Source organism: Rhineura floridana, chromosome 3 (assembly GCF_030035675.1).
Source record: "Rhineura floridana isolate rRhiFlo1 chromosome 3, rRhiFlo1.hap2, whole genome shotgun sequence".
NCBI lineage: Eukaryota > Metazoa > Chordata > Lepidosauria > Squamata > Rhineuridae > Rhineura > Rhineura floridana.
This window is the reverse complement of record NC_084482.1, coordinates 61,697,517-61,716,262: the sequence shown is the minus strand read 5'-3', so window position 1 is coordinate 61,716,262 and position 18,746 is coordinate 61,697,517. Positions and strand designations below refer to the sequence as shown.

Here is an 18,746-nt window from a genome sequence, read left to right as displayed (position 1 = left end):
AACCCTGCCCTCAACATCTCCACCTCCTCAGATTCCACCCAACCTTTGCACGTTGAAACTGAAGGTCTGTTGGGATTCCGTGTGTGTTCAATTGAAGGCATTAAGAATCCTCCCCATGAGTAGGAACCGTGTACAATCAGGTTTCCCAATTGCAGGGGGAGTCTAAGCACATTCATTTGAGCGTATCAGAAACCCTTCAGACTTTCACGCTCAACATGGGATGCTCAGGAGAGGAGCTAGTGGGGTTGGTGATGATGGAGGAAGAGCTGCCATCCATTACCCCTCCACACTTGTTTCCCCGATGGCAGGGGTGGCTAACCTGTGGCCCTCACATGTTGTTGGGCTACAATTCCCAGAATTCCTGACCATTGGTCATGCTGGCTGAGGCAGATGGGAGCAGGAGTCCAATAACATATGGAACGCTGCAGAAATCAGCCACCTCTGGCCTTTGCATTTTTTGAAAGCCTGATTAGGGATATGGTCTCTGGCCAAACCAGTTTTGCAAGCTTTAGTTAGGTAGCATTTCAAGCTGTGTACCCTAGAAAAGAATGTAGCCGTTCTTGTAGAACAGGATCGTGCCTAGGATAAGTATCACATTTCTTCCACTTCACTCCATGCCCAAAATAATGTTAAAGGCGTTTACAATTATTATCAGCAGTGCTTTTTCTGTGACAGTATTCACCAGTATAAAATACCGGCACATCTTTTTTTGCTGCCCATGGCAACCAGTTTATGCTGGCACTCATGGCACTTTTATCAAGGTATGAGTACAGGCACCTTATTTTTTACCAAAAAAAAAGCACTGATTATCAGTATACAAAAGGAAGTGTGCTCATCCATGTAAGGTCAAGTAGCATTTCAAACTTGCAAAAAATGTTCCATTCCACACAATTTCAAGGGCATTCTCTAATTTTTTATTTGGGGTGGGGGTCTGTCTCTGATAGTACACAGTGAACACTGTTGCTAATGGTTGTACACCGAAAAAAACAGTTTGATGCAGATCTCTCAAAAATAAGTTATACAGGGCAGGTCTGGCATTGTTTGAGACATGCAGCCTGAAAACGCCAGAGGGATTGCAGCTTGCAGAAACTGATGATAAAGGGAAAGACAGATGCCCATCTGCTTCTGAAGGACCACAGTGGTGGCAGCAGGTGTCTCAGAAAGCAACACAACCCAGCTGATAGGGAAGGGACAGCACTGACCATGGACTGGCTTTCATGGTGCAAATCTGGCCAAAAAAGACTTGCACTGTCAATATGCTTTGTTTTGCCGACTGTATTTCCCTTTATCAGCTTTGAATTTTCACCTCATGGGTGATACACTGGGCAATACTCTTTTTTGCTTTGTTTTAGAGATAGGTACTTCAGTTTGAACATCACTTATGGGTACACTAGGTGCTTGGGACATAAGAGCCTGTGTGGGCTATGTGTTAAATTTACAGCCTGAGGCGACATGGGGTTAATAACTGACTGATTGTACTTTTTTTTTTTTAGCCTTCCCCATATCTTTTGTTGCTTGCAACTTTGTTCTTATTAACACCCAAAGCTAGTCTTAGCTGTGTGACAATCAAGTGTAATGGCAAATTCAGAAGTCCCTTCATGATAGTCACAGCCACATCCCCTTCGAAGATTATATAACCTTCTAAGATTATAGAATAATCTGGCCAGGTTTGAAAACTGTTTTCTGTTTCTCTGCCACTGTCACCATTTGACTGTCAGAGATATTGTTTGAATTACTGAATCCAATGTTTGCACGCTTATCTCCTGCTGCTACCAAACAGCTTGATGATGTAGATGGGATGCTATCATCAGGATTCACCGCCTCTTCTCCAGTTACAGAATTCTCACTCTCCACAACTTGTCTTGGCTTTTTGGAGTAGGAACTAATAAACCCTTGCTTGCAATTGACACTCACTGGGATTCTTCTCAGTGGCTAACACACACACCTTTCATGCTGATTGGCTCGTAGGACACCGGCGACCCTGCTGGGACATGGCTCCCAAAAAAGTAAGGGGATCCTGAATGACAGCCTTGATGACAATAACACAGTCCACTAAAGCAGACCTTTAGTGCTGGTATTATAGCAGGATTTCCCCATTAAGTGTTTGAAAAGTTATTATAGCTAGAGGGCAAAGGATTGTGATTGGGAATACACATACAGGAATACCTTGCATTAATGTACTCAATGGGACCAGAGCGAGTACGTAAACCGAAAATGTCCTTAAAGTGAAGCACTACCTTTTAAAACTTTTTTTACCTCTCCTTCATGCGGAGCCTCAAAGCCCCACGCTAAAGACTCTGCTGCTGCGCCTCTCAGCTGATTGCAATCGTGCCTCCCAGCTGATTTGCGGTGGCACGATCGCGTCTATTTCAACCCCCGCATGCTAAAGCCTCTGCTGCTGCGCTACATTTCTGGAGAAATACAGGCATATGGAGCATGTACGTTATAGCGAGGCGACGTTAAGTGAAGCGATGTTAAGTGGGGTATGCCTGTATTACAAATCATGCTCTAGTCATGGCCAAGTCCCAGCTTCTTACATGGAATCCCAATTAATCTTGAACTCTACAAAGCTTTTGACTGTGTGGATTGGGGCTTTTTGAAATTGATCCTATGCAAATTAAATTTTGGACCAGTGCTGCAATTGGCAATGTGCTCCCTATACTCCCCGACTAGGGCATTGCTCAATATAAACAGATTAGACTCGACCCCTTTTAAGATTCAAGGAGGCACAAAGCAAAGTTGCCTCCTCTCCTCCTATTTTTTCTGCTGATAATGGAACCAGCAACAACACGCCTCAGGAGAGGCCTGAGACAGAAGGAGTGGAGATGGGGAACCAAGTTCATAAAGTAAGCCTGTATGCAGATGATATCATGCTGATGATTGCCAATCCTCAGATCAGTCAGTGCTCTCCACAGTGAACTGGAAGCCTTTTGTTTGGTCACGGGATTGAGAACCGGTTATGGGAAATCTGGTATGCTGTATTTCCATATGCCCCCTGTGGAGCATGCTGTTACCAACCATCCTTCAGATGGTGGTCATCCATTTTCGGAACTGAAGAAGAGTAGTCACCCCAGAGCAAAAGATTGAAAAAATATCTAATAGAAGAGCAAAGGAACATCATCAAGACTGTTTTGTGGCTCTGTCACAAAAGGAAAAGAAGAACAAAGGGTATTTCAACACTGTCAACTTTTATTACATATATTAAAAAAAGAATATTTAAAAAACAGTTCCAAGGGACTTACTAGCTGTTTTCATTATTTTAAAATATGGTGTACATAGTAATTGCTTCCAAACCAGTATGTACGTCAAGATTCTGTGATTTCATAACGTGTGTTGACTTCTGAATTAGGGATTTGTATAAACTCCTTGCGTTTCACATTGTTTAAATGGCTTTCTATACATGGTGGTGACTTCCACACATCCTAGTGTAATATAGGAAGCACTTCCAGAACACTGGTTGCAAATTTATTCCTCTACACTTTAAAAAATAAAATGCACTGGGGGGAGGGGTTCATCTCAAGGCAAAAATGGGCATTAGAATTTTAAGACAGGATTACAAAATGGTATAGTATACAGTGAACACAGGAGTTAAGGAAAACAATAAGCTGGCCCTATCCAGCACAGCAAGAATTCTATACAGTACCAAGCCCCTAAGCATAGAGTGCTAGGAGGTGCTCTCTTCCACATGCTTCTCTCTCAACAGGAAATATTTTCTCTGTTCCTTTATGGCCTTCTCCAACAACTGAAGGTTAATTCCTTCCACACATGTAAACACGCGAGCCTTTAGCACCATCTCCTTACCTGTAAATATAAAAATTAAATCCATCAGAAATGTGGCAACTTTTTTTTTAGGTTCTATTAAAGCTCTATCACAGTCAACTACACAGCCTTGCATTTGCAGAATGCTAGCAAATGCTTAGAATGCAGCATGCCACTGCAACTTCACACCAGCACATAAAGAGGATAGGCTGGTGCAACATCTAGAATTAAATAGGTCCTGCTGAAAACTAAAATTAGGTCACATTTTCACTGCGATTCCCTAGAGCTGAAATATACTACTTCACTCACAGAGGCATCCAGGGAATAGTTTGCCAGCAACCATTGAAACAGAGAGATGGAGGGCAAGGGTATGCCCATTTTATAAGTCATGTGCGTCAGAGAAGTCCTAGAATTAAACAGGCCATTTCTGATTTGACTTTCTGATTTGAAATCTAGCTTCACATCTAATTATCCAAGCAATGACTTTTATCTGTTCAATTTGTTTTCCTAATCTGCAAATTAGGATGAATTCCACAGCAAAAAGTGAGTCTGAATACAAGTCAGTATAAAGGCATGGTAGATTTTAAAAAATGAAAAAGATAACCTAGGTGTCTCTGTACCTTAGCATGCAACTAATAAGCACTCCAGTTACTAATGATTATCATAATAATTATTTGGTGCAAGAAGGCGTTGCTATCTAGTCTCACTTGACCTAGAAATCTGTTTCATATAATTAGGATCCCAAACAAGCTATGAAGGGAATTCAGATGTCCTTCCTGAAGGCAGCACTTCTCTTGCAGTAACATATTTTCCCAGCACTCAAGCTGGAACTGCATTCTGCTAGGTGACTGGTTATCTCAACAGCCAGATACTGCTTCTGCACTGGAAACTGGTGTTGGGAAGCAGCAGTTTGCAAGGGAGAACTTGTGTGCACGGGCAAGCAGAATACTTAACTCTTCCCTTGCCCACCCCTTTCATCTTCCTACTCTCCCCACCTTGTCAGAATGGTTCAGAATGGTTGGAAGTAACATGGCTCTGATGCAAAGAATTGTAGGGATTTCATCTTGTGCAGAGATGGGCCTCTGAGTGAGTGGGAAAACCCTAGTTTTGTTTCCCAGCTACAATTAATTAGGAGGCCTGTGAAGAGACACCTGTTTATCTCACGAGGGCCTGGTAGCAAGGTCAAACTGGCCTGAGAACAGAGGGGAGGATGGGGCCTGTTAGGCGCGAAGACTGGAGAAGCCTCGAGAAGCATTACCTCACAAGAAAGCCCCCTAATTGGCTAAATTAGTATGGTCTGTTACTAGAGTCTTTTCCTTAAGTATAGGGTGTGAAACCTATAGCCTTTGTTCCCCTGGGTTCCATCTGGACGGGTGGTTACCTGAGTGGGGTTCCACTGCCTTCCACTACTCAAGCTATGCCTCTGTGGGGAGAGGTGAGACTTTGCAACAACTACCTTTTCAGTAAGTAGAATAAGTTAGTTAAGTTTTGTTATTTTGGTTTGTGTCTGAACTCTGTATTTTGCCTAAGCTCCATTTTTAGGGTGTGGGTTTTAAGGAATGTTTTGCTGCTATTAATTGTGCGCTTATATTTTATTCAAATAAAGCTACTTCTTTGCAGGAGGGGAAATTTGGCTCTGAATCTTGTACCTTGGCCACTGACTACCATGTTTTGGGGTTGCTTGGGACTCCAGGATGAGGAATGCCTGTTTGGCTCTTGTCTTTTGGAATCCCTGGTCGAACTATTTCTGGGCTATGCGTTTCCCCTGACTCAGAGTGCTTACTCAGATTAAGGGGTGGTGACAGTCTACCTACCTGGCAGGGCTGTTGTTGGTTTGCTCAGCCTTGGCAAGGGAAGATATTTTGCCAGGATCAATTGCCCTGGGTTGGGAATTGGGTCCTGGGACTGCACGGACAGCCTGTTTGGTGACTGTAGTGCATGACACCCCCAGCTGAGGTTCCAAAAGCATGTTTATGACACTTCCGGGAAGGGTGACTTAGCCTGTGCCTGCTTTTGAGACGGGCTCCTGCCTCAAAAGAAGCTTATTCAGATATATCAGTCAGATTTTTTCTTTTTTTTGACTGATTAAACTTCTCCCGGGTAGGGAGAAACGAAGAGATTAACCTCAAAGCCTATTTTTGTTGGGACGACCAGATCTCATTAATTTATGGGACGAGGTCCAGCCGACGAAGGTGGGACGGATTTTTAACAACAAGCTCTATCTGGAAAAGCGAACGTTCATCTTATCTTCTAAGAGAGAACGCACTAACAGGCAAGCACCCTTCTTTCTATATTTTTCTTTTACTTGACTTAAATTGTTGCTGTTTAAAAGAGATTTGCCAGATTGATCGGTTTTTGACATCTCACTGGGGAGCCATAACTTCTCTCTGCTACTCACTAATTAATAGCTTATCTCTGTTTTTGTTGCAAAAAGCTGTCCTGGATTTGCATTCTAAAGATATACACAGAAGAGGGATTTCTATTCCAGATTTTTATTTTGAAGAATATTATATTGTCTGAGACTACTCTCTTTTTGGTCTATTTTATTTTGACGAATCTGTTTTCTGACGACCGCCATTAATTGTTTCGATCCTGGGAACTGCATTTTGTTTACTTAAGCATGGAGAGATAAGGCTGTCTGCTCTGTTTATACTGTGATGTCACCAAGTTTGGAGTATTAACCCAATTGTTGCTGAAATAAGAAGTGGTTTTCCTATATTTTTTTTTAAAATGGCAATTAAGAAAGTGGCTGAGAAGCTGGAAATAACTATGTTTCAGAAAATAATGGATGAGATTGAGATAACGAAACAAAACCTGCGACAGGGTTGTAAGGAGCTGAAAATTGAATTGAGTAAAATGAAGCAGGAGATTAAAGATATAGGGGTCCCTGTGAGAGAGGTGACCCTGGAAGGGGTCCCTGTGAGAGAGGAGACCCCGGAGATTGGAACAAACGTGGAACAGGAAAAAGATTTGGAGTCTATGGACTTTAGAAACAAAATTTATTGTTTGGAGACACAGGAGATTAAAGACATAGGGGTCCTTGTGAGAGAGGATACCCTGGAGACTGGAACAGGGGTCCCTGTGAGAGAGGAGACCCTGGAGACTGGAACAGGGGTCCCTGTGAGAGAGGAGATCCCGGAGATTGGAACAAACGTGGAACAGGAACAAGATTTGGAGTCTATGGACTTTAGAAATAAAATCTATTGTTTGGAACTCAATGTTATCTCTGAAGAAATTAATGAAGATTCTAGAGATAAAGTTATCAATGGCATGGATAATCTTCTGGACTGGAATGATGTGATGGAGCCCAATATAGAGAAAATCTATGGAATTAACTGCAGCCATGTGACAATGGAAAAACTTTCAAGAGATGACCCAGTGTATTTTGAAAAAAAGAACAGAGATATGATTTTACAGCAGTATTTCAGCAACCTATTCAGAATGGATGGCAAGAAAATATTTGGGATAGAGGTAATTCCCATCAGACTCTTACTATATGACTATGGCTTTGACAGCAAGATTATTATGGAATACTGATAATGGAAGATTGGATACTGAAATTATTGGACTTAACAAGACTACTGAAGATGGAAGATGGAAAATGGAACTAATAGGGATAATAGAACAATGGCTACTGAAATTATTGAACCTAACAGATTCTGATGTGATGGATTAATTGAAATGTTTATTTTGACTATGGTTATGACAATAAGATTATCATAATTAGTAATGAGATGGATTAATCGATATGCTTATTTGGAAAAAAAAATTGATAGATATATTTCTTAAAGAATTGAAACCTCTCTTTGACTTTTTGTGGAAAGAATAAAGTAATGTTTATGAGATTTGATGATTAAGTAAGATAACTACTGGAGGAAAGTGATTTTATAATATGACTTAAGAGACAGGATTGTTATATATTATAGACTTATAACTGATTTGATCTTTGACAAATGGGAAGTCAATATTTTACTCTTTATTTTTTATTTTTTTTTTTCTTTTTTTCTTTTTGTTTAACTATTTTTGATTTTGTTTTTTGTCTTTGAATGTTTTATGATTTTGTCTTGTATGTTTTATGAAAATCTGAATAAAAATTATTGAAAAAAAAAAACAAAAGCATGTTTATGACAGAAAATGGATCTGAAATCCCAAGGAGGGGGAAGCTGCTGGGGGAAAGCAGCCAATGAGGGAAGGGTGTGTCCTGCTGTCCGCCAATTCTCCTCTACAAATTGTGCCCTCTCAATGCTGGTTTCTAGTGGAGAAGCAGCTGACAAGTGTTTAGATGCAAAAGTTGGCCAGTAATCTGTAGTTTCATCCTTCAAACATTAGTTTGAACTGAATATGCACCTGGATATCAAACATGCAGACCACACCTAAATAACGCTATCAGGAAATAAATTTTAGAAACATTCTGTAAGCTGAGAAAGGTAGATAATGTAGTACATAAATCAGGACAAACTAGCAGCCACAAAGCTAGATAACCAGCAGAAAGAAACAGCACTTTGGGTTACTTCCTTGAACCAGTTAGGTCTCCTGTATGCAAATCAGAGGCAGGAGGAAACAGGAAGTTGCAAGATACTCCATCAGAGAGTAATTAACCCCATGAGTTAAATGTGTATTATTCATATAAAGCAATTTGATCTATGATATAATGCAGCCCTGTAACCTGATCTATGGTATAATGAGACAATCCTGTACCTTGTCATTTACTTCAACTAGGGCAAGAGAATATTGACAAATCCATCCATGACTGGAGACACAAATCCATCCTCCAATAAAGATAGGGATTTCCACTAGTTTAAGTACAGGAATACCCCGATTTACGTACCTTCATTTTACAGACCCTCGTGATTACAGACATGCTCTATACTCCACCATACCCCACTTAATGTATGCGCGCTTCGCAATTACGGACACTGACGGAACACCCGAACTTGCGTTCCATGTGCCACGTGCATTGCGCGTCGTCTCCCGTAGCGTTCAGAGAGACTCTGAGTGACTGCTGACCTGAAGGTTCTCGTTTGTACAGTAAAGATCTTCTTTAAATTGTACTACAGTACAGTACTGTACTTTACTCTGTACAGTACAGAGCGATCAGAGCTCTGCCTGCCCCAGCCTAGGTCGGTGGCGGCAGTGTGCGTGTGGGGGGGGCACCTCGTCCTCTTTACAGTACTGTAGATCCCAATTTCATTTTATACCTCTCCATTGTCCCCCACTGTCCCATCTTCCTTTCCTGATTTAATTGATTGTGATTAAAAAAAAATTCTTTAGATCCCCGATTTCATTTTATGTCTCTCCATTGTCCCATCTTCCTTTCCTGCTTTAATTGAATACTTTTCTCTCTGTCTCTGCCCATCATTAAAGCTGACATTAAAGGTAAGCTTACCCTTTTTCATAAAGGGTTTATTTTATTTTATGTTTATTTTAGTTATAAATGCGTTATTTACATCAGTTATGCCCGTATATGACGACTGCAGTGCAGTACATGCATCGGTAAGTGAAAAAAAATGAGTGCTTCACTTTAAGTACATTTTCACTTTACATACACGCTCCGGTCCCATTGCGTATGTTAATGCGGGGTATTCCTGTATGTCAAGCATCAATTTTACTTATTTTTAATTTTACTCTAATTCTGGGTTGTTGAGTATTTTAAAAAAGTGTTATTCTGCAGCATGCAATTTGTGTTCTAAAGAAGCGCTGTTTATAATTTGAATGAGTTGTTCCCAGTAATTTTGAAATGCCAAAGGATTATGCTCTCCTTTGCAGTAGCAGAAAATCAATTATTATAGATGACGAACCATGATTTCTGGGATGTTAACTAACTACACAATAACAGGAAGGAGAGCTGGGCATAGTGTCCAGAGATAAGGTCTGTCAGAGGGAAGAAAATTCTTCAGCAAAGCCATGATACCAAAACAGTAGAGCATGACCTTTCTGTTGAACCTTTAATCAGTTGTTCTAAACCAAGAATCATCATTATGGCGATCACTTGTAGCCAAGTAAAATTGTATTCCAAGATAAGGTAGTTAGCGGTGGGTTTGTAAGTGACTGTGGAGGCCAATTCATACAGCCTCCCATAGTGAGGATGTAGGTTTCTAGATGGAAGACAGTCGCAAAGAGGATTTGTTTGACGTGTCTTCTGCTTGGCTCGTTTGCCCCTTTCGCCCTGTGCTAGTGCTTCTTCAAGGTCCATAGCACCTTTGATAATAGCCAACCTCCAACTGGGGCGCTCATGGCCCAAAATTTCCCAGGTCTCGATGCTCATGTTACATTTTTGTAGATTAGCTTTAAGAACATCTTTAAACCTCTTTTGCTGCCACCGATATTCCGTTTTCCAACCTTAAATTGGGAATAAAGTAGCTGCTTTGGAAGACGGTGATTAGGCATTCAAACAACATGGCCAGTCCAGCAAAGACTATGTTGAAGGATCATTGTCTTTGCTTCTTCCAAAACGCTGTTTAGGTATTTTTGGTATAATTTTAAGTTTAATATATGTTTTAAATTGTATATTGGATGTTTATATGTTGTGAACCGCCCAGAGAGCTTCGGCTATGGGGCGGTATAGAAATATAATTAATAAATAAATAATAAATACCATTAGTCTGTCTGTCTTTCCAAGTAATTTACACAATTTTCTGGAGGCAGCATTGGTGGAATCTTTCAAGAAGTTGGGAGTGACGTTTAGAAATGGTCCATGTTTCACAGGCGTACAGTAAGGTCGGTAGTACAATGGCTTTGTAAATAAGCATTTTGGTCTCCCTGCAAATACCCCAATCCTCGAACACTCTATGCTTCATTCAGGAGAATGCGGCATTCGCAGAGCTCAGATGATGTTGAATTTCAGCATCGATGTCACCTTTTACAGAGAGATGGCTGCCAAGATAGGAAAAGAATGTTCTCCAGTGTCGCACAATTAAGCTGAATTGATGGTGCTACAGAGGGACTAGTTCGCACCTGTTGATGAAGCACTTTGGTTTTTTTGCTATTAATCAAGAGCCCAAGTTTTCCATATGCTTCTGCAAAGACATTTAGGATAGTTTGAAGATCTTTCTCTGAATGTGCAGAGACTACGTTATCATTGACATATTGAAGTTCTATGACAGAGGTTGCAATTACCTTACTTTTTGCTTTCAGCCTACTGAAATTAAAAAACTTTCCATCTGTTCAATATATGATTTTCACATCAGTACGAAGTTTTCCTTAACAAGGTGTAGAATCATAGCAAAGAAGATAGCAAATAAGGTCGGAGCAACGAAGCATTCCTGTTTTACACTTGATTTGACTGTGAATGGATCGTTCTGAAAGCCACTGTTATTCAAAATTGTCGCTGTCATGTTGTCATGAAGGAGTCACAAAATATTCACAAATTGATCAGGGCATCCAGTTTTCAGAAGGATGGTCCAGAGAGTTTTTATCGGTTGTTCTAAATCAAGAATAGGGAACCTGTGACTCTCCAAATAGTGTTCAATTCCAAAATCCCATCAGCCCCTGCAAGCATGGCCAATGGACAGGGATGATTGGAGCTGAAAAACCAATGACTTCTGGAGGACCATAAGTTCCCCATCTGTGTTTTTAAAAAATGCAAAAAGTGTCTACTATATTTAAATGGAGCTAACCTATTTTATTTACCACAGAAATATAAAGCAGAATGCTGGAATGAGAACATTAGCTGTCTCACTCTGTAATCACAAAAGTTGGTTTCTCCAGTCCTTTTGCAGGATGATTTGACATTTCTTGCAAGTCTCATGAAGAAAGTACAGGGCTATGATTTAAAATCTCCATCAGGCAGAAGGATGAGGAGTGGGTTAAAAATCACCAGTCCTCTATAATCTGAACTCCTGGTGAGTAAGGCAATTTCAGTTTTCATGCATGTCAGCTGTGAGAATGTTCCAAATTGGTCACTGTTGAGGACAGCCAGAAGTACTACTGTAAAAGGCAGGTACCCATTTCTTTGAGAAAACGCCATACTAAGAGAGGATAATGTAGGTAGACAGACAACAATGGTACCCCAGCCATACAGGGGTAGCCTCATGTTGCCCTCCAGGTATTGTTAGACTTCCCCTGCCATCAGCCCCAGCTACAATGGCCAAGGCTGACAGCTGATGGGAGTTGTAGTCTAATAACATCTGGAGAGCAGTATTGCATAAGACTATCAATGTAGGTGGAAATCCTTGGCAGATGTAAACGATAAGGACTGGATATGCTGCATGAGTGCACCTGAATGCACCTCCAAATATACAGTGAAGTCATGCCCTAAGTGCAGCTAAGATCTTTCCTCCCTACCCAGAGGCTTAAACATACCTCTGCTGGCCTTAGTGCTTCCCACACAGTATTTGCCACCACTACCTGCCAACATTCCAAATTTTGGGGTCAAGTAATGAAACTCCTGATAAGTGGATACAATCACCTTACAGTTTCTGTATTATACAATCAGGTTAAAGTTTTTTTTTCTCTACTCAGGGAATCTGGGATCCAATGTTGCTGAATTTGGACTTCCTTGGCATAAAATTAGCAGGATCCAGGCTGTACCAAACAAGCTGCCTTGCAGCATGGACCTAACATGATTAGACAATACATTTTATCCAAATGTGACAGCTCCAGAGAATGGAAGCACAAACAGGAGTTATTAGTTAACTAACTTAAACATGAACTAATTTGATTTTTCTTCTTGCTGAAGGATTGTATTAGATGATCAGGTTCCTTATTCCCAAGACACTAGTTTTAATGTCTATTCCTGGTCGCACAGAATGAGAAAACATAAGATGTTCTTACCATCCTTACATTCAGTTTCTCCCAGTACAATATACAGAGCCCCAAGCTGGGCTTGGAATGGTTCCACAAATTTGGTACAAACCCGGATGCAGTGCTGAACCGAAGTGTGCTGGACTGTTAAGGTGGCTTGGGAGCTGACTACATCATAGGAGTATAGCCTGAAAGACAAAACTCAGGGTTTAAGTGATGTGAAAATGATTTCATGTGCTTTATTTATTGGTAACAATGTTTAATAATAAAGTACATGAAATAATTTTCACATTTACACCACTATCACTCTTTCGCTCAGGAGAGGAAATTTTATTTGAAATGTATTGTTGTTCTACTCTACGTTGTTGAACTGTGTTTTGTTGTAATGTGACCTGTATTTTAATATGTATTATGTATTTTCCTTTTACATGTGTTTAATTGTGGTAGCCTATGGCTCTGAGCAATAAAGATTCATTTCATTTCACTAGCAGTGTTAATTCATGTCAAATATATATGAGCAAGAATGACAGAATTTTTTAAAACAGTGGTACTCTGGTACATTTGGAGAGCACTCCATAATTAAAGATATGAAGGCTCAGAAAAATTGAACGGAAAAAGTGGGTTTTTCCATTGTTTTCCAGAAAATTTGGGCGAAAAACTGGGGAGGGCATTTTTTCCGGAGCCTTCACATCCCTTTCCATAATACTGATCTGTCAAAGATAATAAAGAATATTTTTATATCTTTATTTTGCTTATTAAAATATCCAAATGAAACTCACAGGGCTTAGCTACCAACAGTGCTAAGGCACATAGGGCATTTAAATTGAGAGTAGTTAGTATCACCTACATCTACATTCCTATAAGGACACCATGCAATATAAATTAGAGAGCAGTCCTAAGTGGAGAGGGGTGGAGACTTCAGTGGCAGAAGATTTATTTATTTATAAATCCTTTCTATACTGCTTTTCATTTAAAATAAATCCCAATGCAGTTTACAACAATTAAACAATAATAATAATGATACTGTCATCAATAATGATAACAATAACAAGATGCCACTTCCAAGCCCCTATTGGCTTGTACCATCCAGGACGGGGGGGGGGAAGCAGATTTACCTCCTCTTTTTCCCCCTGTGCACAGTTACCTTTTAAAAAGATCTCCCTGCCCTCCACTGGTTCCAGCAAATCCAAAGCAGTCTCCATCCCATCCCTGACCAGAACATTGCATTTTAGGGACTACTGCCAGCCAGCTACTGCAAGCGGTAGATTTATGCCTGCAGAGCTTTCTGCAAGCTTAGCAGGGGTCTTCATAGTAGATGTCTCCCCACAACCCCATGGCTGACAGAGCCCTTCTCCACCAGCTGAGGGGCATTTCCATACAATCCTAATCAGATCTCAGGGTTAGGCTTATTCTGTCCAACTCTGTACTAGAAAAATTAAAACATGAAATAACCGCCAGAGACTGGATCACAACAGATATAATAAATGGTAAAGAATAGGAAAAAAACATTTTTCCCCACAGATATTGGGGCTGGAGAGAGAAATCAAACCAATTATACCTTTTCTTACATGTGAACATTTGGTTATTTATAGAAGTTCTCTTATAAAATCTGAAGAAAGAAGTCAGAAGAAAAGAGAGAGATGAAAAAAGCTAGATAGGTTGACCAAAATAAACAGAAACCCTAAGGTGGAAAGAAATTACACTGACCTGCCAAATGTCCTTAGGCTTTTCCCTTCTGGGACTGATGCAGAGTTTATTTCCCAAGGAAAATGATACGTCCCAGCATCTGGTAGCATTGTGGTCAACTGCTCTCAAGAGCAGATCCTACAGTCAGACAAAATTTGAAGTAACATTTAAAAGGATATCTTTCAGTCATAGGCTTCAAATTACACCTATCCCAACATCAAATAATTAAATTCCATTGCTGCTTCCTACACTGGGGTGGATGTTACTTTTTCAATTGGCTGGTTTCTTTATCCACCACACTCAGATCAATTCTACTGTCTCTTCTGTTTATGTTGTTTACCTCATTTAAAGTACTTTGCAAGATGTTTTTTGGTTTGCCACATTTGCGGCCCCACAATACATTTGTAAGGCAGGAGTGGTTAACCTGTGGCCCTCCAGATGTTGTTGCTCCCATGAGTCCCAGCCATCATGGTGTAATGGTCAGGGATGATGGGAGGGTCACACATTCCCCATCTTTGCTCTAATAGCAGGTAGGTGTTATTACTATTCTACACATCTGATGATAGCATTACCATCTATTGCCCGTTTCAGAGCGTCTCAGTCCTAGAGGATTTCCCTTATTTCTGATACCCCTACGCTACAGGGTGTCTTATTATTATATTAAGAAACACCGTCTATAATCAGACTAGGCAGCTGGGTACTAGAAGAAAAATGCAGAAGGAACCAAAGGTCTTTTATAAGCCCCCCCCCTTACAAGGCATTTTTAAAGTAATAGTTGTGTCCAAATGGACACCCGGTGAACATGAACGGTCAAATAAAATTTAATCAATGAACCAAGAACACCAATGCAGATTGGATTCTAAAAACTGATGTTAGTTTATGTGTGGGAAACCTTCGCAGAAAGAAAAAGCATTGCTCATACATACATACATACATAAAAACTAAATAACATATCTTTTCTTTTCAGTCCTGTCTAATCCCAGAACAATTCTTCTATGATCTTCAAGTTCTGGCACTAAAGGATTCAGTGTTTTTAGCTTTTATTATGTGATATGAATTTTTTTAAATACCTTAAATCCCCATACCAGAACAAGTTGTGTTTTTAATCAATTTTTCTAAATTCTGAAGAGTTTTATATTTTATTTTTATTTACTATATTTTCCTTTATTTTGCTTTTTAATTCATGTGTTTACTGGTTAGTGGGCAGGCTAGTAAGAATTTTGCTAGGCTAGTAACTTGTGTAAATGCATTTGCAAGGCTGTATTCACTTTTTTCACCTCTCTCCAAACATCAGAGCTTGAATATAGTACAGTGGCTTCTACGTGCAAGCCATTTAAATGAAAAAAACAGACACCCAATAACCATTCCTTTAAAAATGCCCGGCCCCCTTACGTTTTGGAAGAAAAGACACAACAGAGATCTTGAATATATCCTCTTATAGCATGGCGTGTATAACCAGACACAGTCTGTCAAGACTTTCCTTCTCGCTCTCTTCATGCTGTGATTCTCCTTCTTATCCTATATTTCAACGATAGGCCACGGGGTGAAATGAGTTTCTGGCTCGCAGCTCTTCCTTGGCCCCATGTGGATAATGGGCCTTTAGCCTCAAAGCAACAGGCATATAAATGAACTAATCCTTGGTTTCATAAGTCACCTAAGCACGTATTTGTGAGGAACTGTACCCGCAACTGAAGGCGTCCTTGAAGAACGTCCATAAAAAAAAAAGGACTGAAACACACTCTCTCTCTTCTTTCTCCTCCCTTCCTTATTGTCAGTACCAGAGCGCTGCAAGCGACGATACTGTGACCAGAGGCCGACGTTACCTTCTCTCCGTGAGCCCCGCCGTGAGGGGAGAGGGGTTGAAGGCGTGGCCCCGCCCCTGATGTCACGTGGCTGGGAAGGAGCTTCCGACCGGGCCGTTGAGGGTGGAAATCCGCCTGCGTCACGTGCTGGGCGAGTGGGCGGGGCAGGGGGTTTGCCCCTCGCCCGTCCGGAAGCTTTTCGCGAGCCTTTTATCCGTTGTGTTTCTTCGTCCTTCTCCGGCGGGTTTCTTCTTCTGTTGGTGTCAGAGCGGGCTGGAGCTGCCGTTTCCACCCCTTGCTATGGCCGCCGCGGCGATGAGCATGAACTCAGACCTGCGCAAGGAGCGGGAGAATGCTTCTTTCATCACGGAATTTCTCACCAACGTCTTGGACGGCGGGGCTGAGCGGACCCGGCGCCGCAAAGAAATCGGTGAGAGCCTCCTGAGTGGCTGGAAGCAGCGGCGGCTGGTATTCTTGTCTGAGGGAGGCAGGTGGAGGACACTGAAGGGTGCCTTCTGTGTGCAGCCGCCTACTGATGATAGTGAATCAGAGGTGCCTGCCCCCACTCCGATTAAAGAAATTCTTCTGCGGTGGATCGCCTTATTTTATTTTAGCTTTAGTTTTTTAAAATTTTGAACACTTGTTGGTAGTCTTAGTTCCCTGGGCTGTTAAAACGTTAAACGATAGTTAAAATATTTCAAACATTAAAAAACAATCATTCAATTTCCTGCTTAAAAAAGGGACAGCAGCACTTAAAACCCAGCAGAAACTGAGTGTTTCAAAAGAAAGAAGCATAGTTCTAAAAGGTTTGGGTATGAGGGGGAAAGTCTTCCCTGGTGCTGAAAAGATCGTAATGTAGCTGGTATCCTTGGCCAAGGCTTTCCACAATTGGGATGTCGTTGTTGAAAACTGGAGATTCATATATTAATAACCAGTTGTTCTGAAAATGGGGAGATATTGCTTTTCTTTGTTTTCAGAAGGTTGCCTGCAGGTTCCATTTCAGAAGAGGTATTCCCTCCTGGATGGCAGAGAAGCAGATATGCCTCTTCTATGGTGTTGCCTGTACAGCTGGTATAGCATAGTGGGGAGGAGAGCTTGGCTAGGAGGCCAGAGTCTGGGTTTGCTCGTGTCTCCTGGGTGTAAAGGGCCAGCTAAAGATCACCCCCACAGTGAGTGGCCTGGCACCTGTGCAGCCATGGGCAAGCTGCATAGTCAAAGGAGCCCAGTTGCCCCCCAGCTGGCAGTTGCAGACAAGGAAGGGGCTGGCTTGTGCAGCTGTGGCAAGCTGAGGAGGCCCTAGCCAGCTGGGGAGGACTAGCCTCAGAGGGAGGCAATGGAGGACTAGCCTCTGAATACCACTTACCATGAAAACTCTATTCATAGGGTAGCCATAAGTCGGGATCAATTTGAAGGCAGTCCAAGATGTTTCCTGCTGCATGCAGTTTTTCTAAACACTTGTATTTAAAGTAACTGTATTTTTAAAATTTAAAAACTTGTCTATTTAACTGGAGGCTCTTTTAATAATAAGGATTAATTAGCTTGATTTTGTATAAGGTAGTTTCTTATGTTCTTATCTAAATACTATGCAATGCAATCCTAGCTCTTCAAGTTGATGGCTGGGGGCAAGGGGTTAGCATAATGTCTACCTTAGCTTCACAAGGGGGCTGTGATAAGGGGGATTGTGGCAGATGGCGCCTGGGAGAAACCTGTTGCGTTCTTCTGAATTGTTGCCTTTTCTGCCCTCTTGGACTGATGACATAAACAAGTCTAGTTGCCCATTTCTATGATTTTTATGCTACGCTGTAACTTTTGTATTTTGTTAATTAATCTGAATACCTATTATATCCTAGTACTGTCCTTATAGTCATTAACACAGTTTAAAGTTGAGTTATTGCCTTTTTTATGTTAGAATGTAAAAGGGTGACCCCTTGATAGTAATTGTGATGGTAGCAAACTAATCAAACATAAGATTAACATGTCTTTGCTGTTGTGCCACTCAAAGCAGTTTCTCACATTGATTTCCACCTGCATTCCACCCCTGCTCTTAGTGACATTTTTCTGGGGACTGCCCTTTACCAGGAAGATGAATGCTTTTTGTTTTCTGCTCCTGTTTTTTAAGAGATGTTAGGACTTTGTTAGTTTGATTTTTTTTTTGTAAATTGTATTGGGTTTTTTTGTATTTGTATTTTTATTTGTGTGTAAGCCGCCTTGGGGGCCTATTTGGCTGAAAGGCGGCCTAGAAATAAAACATAACATAACATTTCTTGAGGTTGTCAACAATTCATTAATAGTGAAGCTGTAGTATGGGTCCAGCCTTATATTTACTTTTTTTAAAATGAGGAATGTGTCTTGGCTGAACAGTGAACCTCTCTTCTATCCTCTCTACAGAAGCACTTGTTACAAATGACCCAGAATTCAAGCATGAGGATGTAAATTTCCTTTCCCGTAGCCAGCGCTATGAAGTTGCTATCAGGAAGAGCGCGCTTATGGTGATGAAGCTAAGAGAATATGGGATTGCAGATCCTGATGAGATCTACTGGTTTAAAAGGTACATGAATCCAGTGCAGGGTGAATAAAATAACAAGTGCTCCTATATAAAGGACAATAGTACTTAATTCTTTTATCGGTCAGGTTGCATTGATAGTTTAAAGCTGTATAAAGTCATTGAAACTTGTCATCTGACTAGTAAGGCTTCTCTGAGTAAAACTTCTTGGAAAAGTGCTGCAGCGTCAAGCTTCCTTTGCTAATATATTTCCT

General features: G+C 40.9%; 2 protein-coding genes across 6 annotated transcripts in view; one reads left to right on the top strand and one right to left on the bottom strand.

The window, feature by feature from the left end:
- Window positions 1-3,167: 3,167 nt before the first annotated feature.
- Window positions 3,168-16,190, bottom strand: TEN1 (TEN1 subunit of CST complex). Of its 3 annotated transcripts, none has more exons than XM_061616250.1 (4): window positions 15,870-16,190; window positions 14,209-14,325; window positions 12,532-12,689; window positions 3,168-3,801 (listed from the first exon to the last, which is right to left on the bottom strand). In XM_061616250.1, exons 2-4 carry the CDS (start codon window positions 14,295-14,297, stop codon window positions 3,665-3,667), a joined length of 384 nt encoding a protein of 127 aa, XP_061472234.1. In that variant the 5' UTR covers window positions 14,298-14,325; window positions 15,870-16,190; the 3' UTR covers window positions 3,168-3,664. The 3 variants fall into 3 exon arrangements, with proteins under 3 accessions (XP_061472234.1, XP_061472235.1, XP_061472233.1); XM_061616251.1 differs by having other exon boundaries at window positions 16,011-16,190; XM_061616249.1 differs by having other exon boundaries at window positions 15,580-16,189.
- The window catches only part of ACOX1 (acyl-CoA oxidase 1), a 52,230-nt gene continuing 49,582 nt past the window's right edge, over window positions 16,099-18,746 (top strand). Inside the window, exons 1-2 of one of the 3 annotated variants that reach the window (XM_061616245.1) lie at window positions 16,099-16,419; window positions 18,378-18,537. In XM_061616245.1, the coding sequence (XP_061472229.1) occupies window positions 16,290-16,419; window positions 18,378-18,537 (290 nt within the window). In that variant the 5' untranslated portion in view covers window positions 16,099-16,289. The remainder of the gene's footprint in view (window positions 16,420-18,377; window positions 18,538-18,746) is intronic. The other 2 variants (XM_061616246.1, XM_061616244.1) reach the window with 2 other exon arrangements.

Excerpts from the sequence above, each read along its gene's own strand:
- TEN1 (XM_061616250.1), bottom strand. The coding sequence starts at position 14,297 with ATGCTACCAGATGCTGGGACGTATCATTTTCCTTGGGAAATAAACTCT. Across the intron at positions 12,690-14,208 it reads AGCCTAAGGACATTTGGCAG|GCTATACTCCTATGATGTAG; the intron begins GTCAGTGTAATT and ends TTTGTCTTTCAG. Across the intron at positions 3,802-12,531 it reads AGAAACTGAATGTAAGGATG|GTAAGGAGATGGTGCTAAAG; the intron begins GTAAGAACATCT and ends TTATATTTACAG.